The sequence below is a fragment of the Musca vetustissima genome, unplaced genomic scaffold (genome assembly GCF_032173495.1).
Source record: "Musca vetustissima isolate MV318-11 ecotype Yass unplaced genomic scaffold, APGP_CSIRO_Mvet_v1 utg567, whole genome shotgun sequence".
Taxonomy (NCBI): Eukaryota; Metazoa; Arthropoda; class Insecta; order Diptera; family Muscidae; genus Musca; species Musca vetustissima.
The window spans coordinates 244,445-251,606 of record NW_026880033.1 but is presented as its reverse complement, the minus strand read 5'-3'; the positions used below and the strand labels follow the sequence as shown (position 1 = coordinate 251,606).

General features: G+C 34.0%; 1 protein-coding gene across 1 annotated transcript; it reads right to left on the bottom strand.

The window, feature by feature from the left end:
- Positions 1 to 290: 290 nt before the first annotated feature.
- On the bottom strand, positions 291 to 2,278 carry LOC133325308 (uncharacterized). Its single transcript, XM_061534095.1, has 3 exons — positions 2,054 to 2,278; positions 1,875 to 1,932; positions 291 to 1,819 (listed from the first exon to the last, which is right to left on the bottom strand). Exons 1-3 carry the CDS (start codon positions 2,276 to 2,278, stop codon positions 291 to 293), a joined length of 1,812 nt encoding a protein of 603 aa, XP_061390079.1.
- Between the last annotated feature and the right edge of the window lie 4,884 nt (positions 2,279 to 7,162).

Sequence of the window (7,162 nt, the reverse complement as noted above, 5' to 3'; positions counted from 1 at the left end):
ACACTTGCTGTTACATTATTTTGTCAGTATAAACACCACTTCAAATAATGAAAAGAAACGCGCCAAGCATATCGATATAAACACAATTTTGTTCGAGATTTTGTACAGAAACACATCCAATTCAAGCAAATATAAATAAAGAATCATTTAGCTGATATCTTCATAAAGTCATTGGATCAAAAGAACTCTGTAGCTCTATTGGTTTGCATGAATTCATGGACATGTTCATTCTACCCAAAAACAAAAGGAAACATTTAGTAATATATGTTTTATTTCGTTTTTTTATCATCTTAATCTTGAGAAGCATCTAAATCAGCTGATTGCGGCTCAATCACTTTATTGGCGTCTGCGTCACATTCCGGCAATTTGTACCCAGAACATTGTTCACATCTGGATATTAAATGGCGCATACAATAAGGTATGAGACATTGTTGACATCTCGTCTTTATTTTTGAACCATTGCGGGACTTGCAACCTCGGCATCTTCTCCTATTGTCAATTTCTCTCGACTGCAGTACAATTCCATCGGGAACAATTGCGTTTCCAGTTGTTATCGAACCAACTTTGTTTGTTGCCGCTGCTATCCTAGAAGCAGTGGCCAGTACAGAGTCCACATTTTCACCCAGAATTTCAGCTATTTGTAATTTCAATGGTAGGGGAATTTTTAAGTTTGGGTGCATGCGTTGTTTTAACTGTTGCTGAGTTAGATATAATCCCAACTGTCTTAGAAAATCCCTATGTTCAATCTCAGCATTACCATTTTCCGATAAACGATACAAGGTCCACGCATTAAAAGCCGTGAGATCTAGCATAAAATAGAACAATTCTAATGACCATGAATATGAGGTTTTAACCATAGAATTTTTTGTTGAATATAGTCTCATTCGCTCGAATGCTTTCCCATTAGAATTTTTTACTGTTTCGTATAGTTTAGTTCCATCAAAGCGCGGGGAAAGTCCGTTGGTCAAGATTAACCCGGTGGGAGTTATTGCTTTATCTAAACCACAAATAATTGTGGCATCCTGCCTCGAATACCACATCTGAAAACCGCTCGAATTATTGCATAACTCCGAGGGAATATCATCATTAGTATTTTCCAGAGCACCAACAACTTGGAGGTTATTCTGTCTTAGTTTTTGCATTAATTTCATAGAGCCAAAACGTTCACGTATACATAGACACCTTCCTGAACCTTTAATATCACTAATTAGTTGATAAATTTCCTCTTCCAATGGGTTGCTCTGGGTTGCTACTATGGCATTTGACACATATAGCGTTTTAGCGTCGCACATTGTAATAAAGCGAAGACCTTTACTATTGCATAGGGTAGGGATAATATGATCAAAAGGTCTTTGGGCGTCCATGGTCAAATCCAGAATATGTTCATCGATCATACAGAAATTGCTTGGTGCATAGTATGATCGACAGTTGATAACCAATTTCTCCCACATATCGCCTACTTCATCCAAAGGATTGGGGAACTGACAATTGTCAAGCCGTTCCACACAGCGTAAACATTTGCCTAGGTATTCAAAACGCTTATATGTCATAGTTGCCCTGAAAATCGCATTTCCAAGCTCCAATGTCCACAACTCCTCTATGGCTCCTGGATATAAAGTATTTCTAAGAACGCCACATAAATAGTTCAATCCCAACCATGCTCGCATCTCCGTCATATCTGTTAAACGTTTCTGATATGATTCTTTCCGTTTGATGGCTTTTATTTCTTCATTTGTGCTTTTAACTACTTGGCTTAGCATTGAAACGTCGAAAATGAGATGCCAAGCTTCGAGAATACTTGCAACATTTTTAGCTGGTCCTATTAGTGGAAATCAATGGTCAAAACGGTACGATTGTAAATCGACAATGATTACCTTTTCCAGTTGGAAAACATTCTACAAACTCATCGGCAACCGTCGGTATTGGGGCAATCTGGGAACAATAACGGTATGTGAAATACCGATATAAAAGTATATTGTTTAGATTTTACCTTGTTCCATACTCTTCCATTTGAGGATTTTAATTCTGTCTTCACTATTTTTCTATTACATACAGCTTTGGCATCATCCTCGGCTTTATACGGTGTAAGGAATTGAGTCATATCACAGTGCCATTTGAACTCCTTTTTTTCCACATCGGTCCCTTGGTATAGAGGGTCATAGTTAAAATTACATTCAGGCTCATTAAATCTACCTAATACTTCCATAAATGCTTCACCATCGTCATCGGACTCGTGTTGAGTCTTAATATTTTCTAAAATAGAATCGTCGAAGCTCATTTATACCGCGGGGGGAAAACTAATGAATTTTATGAATGGGATTCTTATTTGTGCCACAAGCTTTTCATTCCGTAAATAAGCAAAAAGTTTACCATATGCTAGAACCATATGTTGTTTAGATTTCTTCTTCTTAACTAACAACAAATCAATATGCAATGATTCCATCCGTAGCTATACAGCCGCAGGCACTTTTTGTCATCATATGTATCATTGGTTCATGATAAATATTTGGTGAAGCAAGTATTATTAATTAGGTCACCCAGCAAGAGAAAGTCAGTTGCTTTTTCTCAGGTCCAATGTCAAACAATTTTTAATTTGTTTACGTTTTCATAATGAAAGTCAATGTACAATAATGTATTTTAAAAGCAAACTTGAGAAGCTGCTTATGTATTGCTGAATTGAATTGAATGGGAAAAAAATTTAAACAAATATTTGGTGAAGCAAGTATTATTAATTAGGTCACCCAGCAAGCGAAAGTCAGTTGCTTTTTCTCAGGTCCAATGTCAAACAATTTTTAATTTGTTTACGTTTTCATAATGAAAGTCAATGTACAATAATGTATTTTAAAAGCAAACTTGAGAAGCTGCTTATGTATTGCTGAATTGAATTGAATAGGAAAAAAGTTTAAACAAAGTCCAAATTTTTGACATTAGGCTCGAGAAAAACAGCTGACATTCGGTAGCTAGGAGACCTTATTAATAAATCTTGACATTACTCTTGAGAAGAAACTACTGAATTTTCATATTAGTTTGGCAGAAAACAATATGTTACTTGTAATAATTGTTTTTCGAGTATGTTGCCAGTAAGTAGTGGCTGCTAGGAGACTTTATTAATAAATCTTGACATTACTCTTGGAAGAAACAACTGAATTTCGCTTGCTGGGTGACCCTATTAATAGATAGATCCAGATTATGGATTTCAAGAAAATTTCATGGTCGAGTGACTCAAACGAAAAAACCCAAGGATGGAACATTTTTGGAGGAATTTGTAAGATTAAAACTTCAAATGCGTTTTCCCTTTAAGATATATTTTTTCTGTTAAAATCGAAATTTGGACTTTGACAACTCAACATTTTTGTTGGATTTATTATTCTTTTTCGTTAAAGGACATGGTTATTAGACATGAGAAAAACAGCTGACATTCGGTAGCTAGTACGGCATTTACATTAGAACTTTTTACCGGGTTAACCTACTTTATTAGGATTTATTTGGCATATATTCAAAGGAATTGAAAATTTAAACCCACTGGTTTAACCAAATCCGGTTAAATGTAAACGAACTTTAGGAGACTTATTAATAAATCTTGACATTACTCGTGAGAAAAAACAATATGTTACTTGTAATAATTGTTTTTCGAGTATGTTGCCAGTAAGTAGTGGCTGCTAGGAGACCTTATTAATAAATATTAACATTACTCTTGGAAGAAACAACTGAATTTCGCTTGCTGGGTAACCCTATTAATAGATAGATCCAGATTATGGATTTCAAGAAAATTTCATGGTCGAGTGACTCAAACGAAAAAACCCAAGGATGGAACATTTTTGGAGGAATTTGTAAGATTAAAACTTCAAATGCGTTTTCCCTTAAGTTATATTTTTTCTGTTAAAATCGAAACTTGGACTTTGACAACTCAACATTTTTGTTGGATTTATTATTCTTTTTCGTTTAAGGGCATGGTTATTATGTTATTAATGGTCTCAGAAAACATATATACACCACAAACTGCTTAATAACAAGTAAAAAGAGTCAGTCGGTGTTGCCGACCGATATGGTTTGCGGATGTGTATGGAATTAAAAACAGGTTTTATTAAAATTTGCAAAGTTTAGATGACATTGGAAATTGAATTGGCATGCTGTTGGATTAAAAATGGATTAATGGTTGGTTATATTAATGAGCGATCACTATTGCATGATAGCCAATACGGATTTAGACGTAATCGTAGTATGACATCCCTGCTTGTCGGCTTGACTGACAATGTAGAAAATATTGTTGGTGGTTGTGGAGAGTAACTGTCCCTGGACCTTGAGAAGGCTTTTGATAGATTCAGTCACTCCATATTGATCGATAAATTGCATCGATTCCTTAATTTTTAATCGTTAGCATGGAAGCTGATTTTTTCATATTTTTTTTATTAACTGCTCTCCCTCCTGGCTCACGTTCTACTAAAAGTTAGAATATTCAGAGCCATGTCCCTATTTTTTCATATTAGTTTGGCAGAAAACAATATGTTAGTCCTGATTTATATTAGTCGGGTATACTTGCGGCAATTTTTATCGTTCTCTTTTGAACTTGCTTCATGCGCCTATACAAGCCAATTCGGTTTCAAAAAAAAAAAAAATTACATTTTGTGACAATGTTCTGGATGGTTATTTCAAATTACTGACACAACAAACAAAATACACAAAACGGATTGCCAGAAAATTGTCGGTACGAGCAATTTTTTTCCATTTCTATTCCCCTTGCTCCTCTCTCCTACAAACAAAGACTTGCCGCAAGTAAACTCGCCTAATCTAAATTGGGGGTATCGTTATATGGGGACTACCGGAAACGGTGGATCTGACATAAAATTTTCCAGTCTTGGAAAATTTTTAAAGATTTCTTAGAATGTTTGGTATTTCAAATGTGTTATATTGCTGTGCCAAATTTCGTGCAAACCGAAAGATATTAAGGGATTTTGGAGCACCATTTACATTAAATCGGACGAAAATATATATGGGAGCTATATATAATCTGAACCGATTTTCAGGAAACTTAATACGCATCATTCTAGACCTAATTCATTACGCTGTGCCAAATTTCGTGCAAATCGAAAGATATATAGGAACTTTGGTGCACCATTTACGTTAAATCGGACGAAAATATATATGGGAGCTATATCTAAATCTAAACCGATTTTCAGGAAACTTAATACACATCATTCTAGACCTAATTCATTACGCTGTGCCACATTTCGTGCTAATCGAGAGATATATAGGGGCTTTGGTGCACCATTTACATTAAACCGGACGAAAATATATATGGGAGCTATATCTAAATCTAAACAGATTTTTCTCAATTTCAATAGGGTTCGTCATTGGGCCAAATAAGTGACCTATGCCAAATTTCATCCAAATCGGATCATAAATGCGACCTGTACTTTGTTCACAAAAAGACATGGACGGACGGACAGACGGATATGCGTAAATCGACTCAGAAAGTGATTCTATGCATATTCTCAAAAGGAACCATGTGTCTATCTCGTTTTCTTTGTCCTGTTACAAACATATGCAGAAAGACATAATACCCTGTACCACAGTGTGGTGAAGGGTATAAAAATGCTTTAGAATGTCGGCCTCATATATGGGAGCTATATCTAAATCTAAACAGATTTTTCTCAATTTCAATAGGGTTCGTCATTGGGCCAAATAAGTGACCTATGCCAAATTTCATCCAAATCGGATCATAAATGCGACCTGTACTTTGTTCACAAAAAGACATGGACGGACGGACAGACGGATATGCGTAAATCGACTCAGAAAGTGATTCTATGCATATTCTCAAAAGGAACCATGTGTCTATCTCGTTTTCTTTGTCCTGTTACAAACATATGCAGAAAGACATAATACCCTGTACCACAGTGTGGTGAAGGGTATAAAAATGCTTTAGAATGTCGGCCTCATTCGTCGAATTTTTCCCATAAAGTAGCTATAATTGGGCATTTCGGGTACATGGAGTGCAAAAATCATATTTCCCAATAATATAGACTACAAATAATGTTATCAATGCCAAAAATATATATAGCAGTCCTCATATTAAATTCGACCGCCTGACTCTGCTGTTATTCTTATTAGTTGCTTCAGTTTCTATTAAACAGTTAACCCTGTATCTCTCATTATTTCTTTGGCAATGTAGTGGTATTTCCTTAGATCACTTTACAACTTAAAAAATATTGTAATTTTCAAAATTTCAAAACTCACACAAATCAATGTCTAATAAACAGTTTCTAAAATCACACTAAAGAAATCGCAAAAAAAAACTCAACTCTAAAAAGATAATTTTAAATGATTACATGGTTGCATTTGCAATATAATTAACAGGAATTAGGTGTGAACAAAAAAAACAAAGACAAAACAACTGAAAAAAACCAACTTTTTATATGCACTAATTATTTTTTAGTAATCAATCACACTCAGACTCAAAACTCAGGCAACATCAACTGGGTGTTTTAATAATTATCGCCATTAACTGAAAGTCATAGTTAGGTGCATTAATATTTATTTTTTTTATTTATTATTTATTTTCAAAGACTTGTTACCAGGCTATCTAGCCCATTTTGTATTGGTACAAGCAATCTACACAACATTGATTCTTATGACAAATAATATAATAATTAAATCTTAATAATTAAAATTAAACCTAAAAATTAAAATTAATATCCCAATTACGCAAATAAAAACATATATGGGCAATATTGCCAATTTTTTAATATTCCATTTTCAAAAAATCAGCTTTTTTGTTTTTGTGGCACATCAATGATTTTTGGTACACATATAGAGAAAAATGTTCTGACTCCGAAACCGTTCACGATCAAATTTTTGGTTGATGCGCGCAAAAGTTATCGAGGTTTTAATTTTGTGCATAAGAAAAAAATCTTAAAATTACGCCGTTTATTACATTGACCAAAAACGTTGATATATATCTTCCTCCGTAAAATAAGAATATGAGTATATTATAATAATCACGATAAAGTTGCACATATTCGCGAAATATGAAAAAAATAAAAAAAATATAGCAGATTACATCAATATTTTCATTATATTAATGACATACACACACACCTAAAAATTAATTTAAAAATATCTACATTATCTAAACACGATGGTGAATCAAATGATATCAAAATCA

Coding starts and splice junctions, on each gene's coding strand:
- LOC133325308 (XM_061534095.1), bottom strand. CDS start 2,278: ATGAGCTTCGACGATTCTATTTTAGAAAATATTAAGACTCAACACGAG. Junction 1,933..2,053: donor CCGAGGATGATGCCAAAGCT/GTATGTAATAGA, acceptor TATTGTTCCCAG/ATTGCCCCAATACCGACGGT. Junction 1,820..1,874: donor ATGTTTTCCAACTGGAAAAG/GTAATCATTGTC, acceptor TTCCACTAATAG/GACCAGCTAAAAATGTTGCA.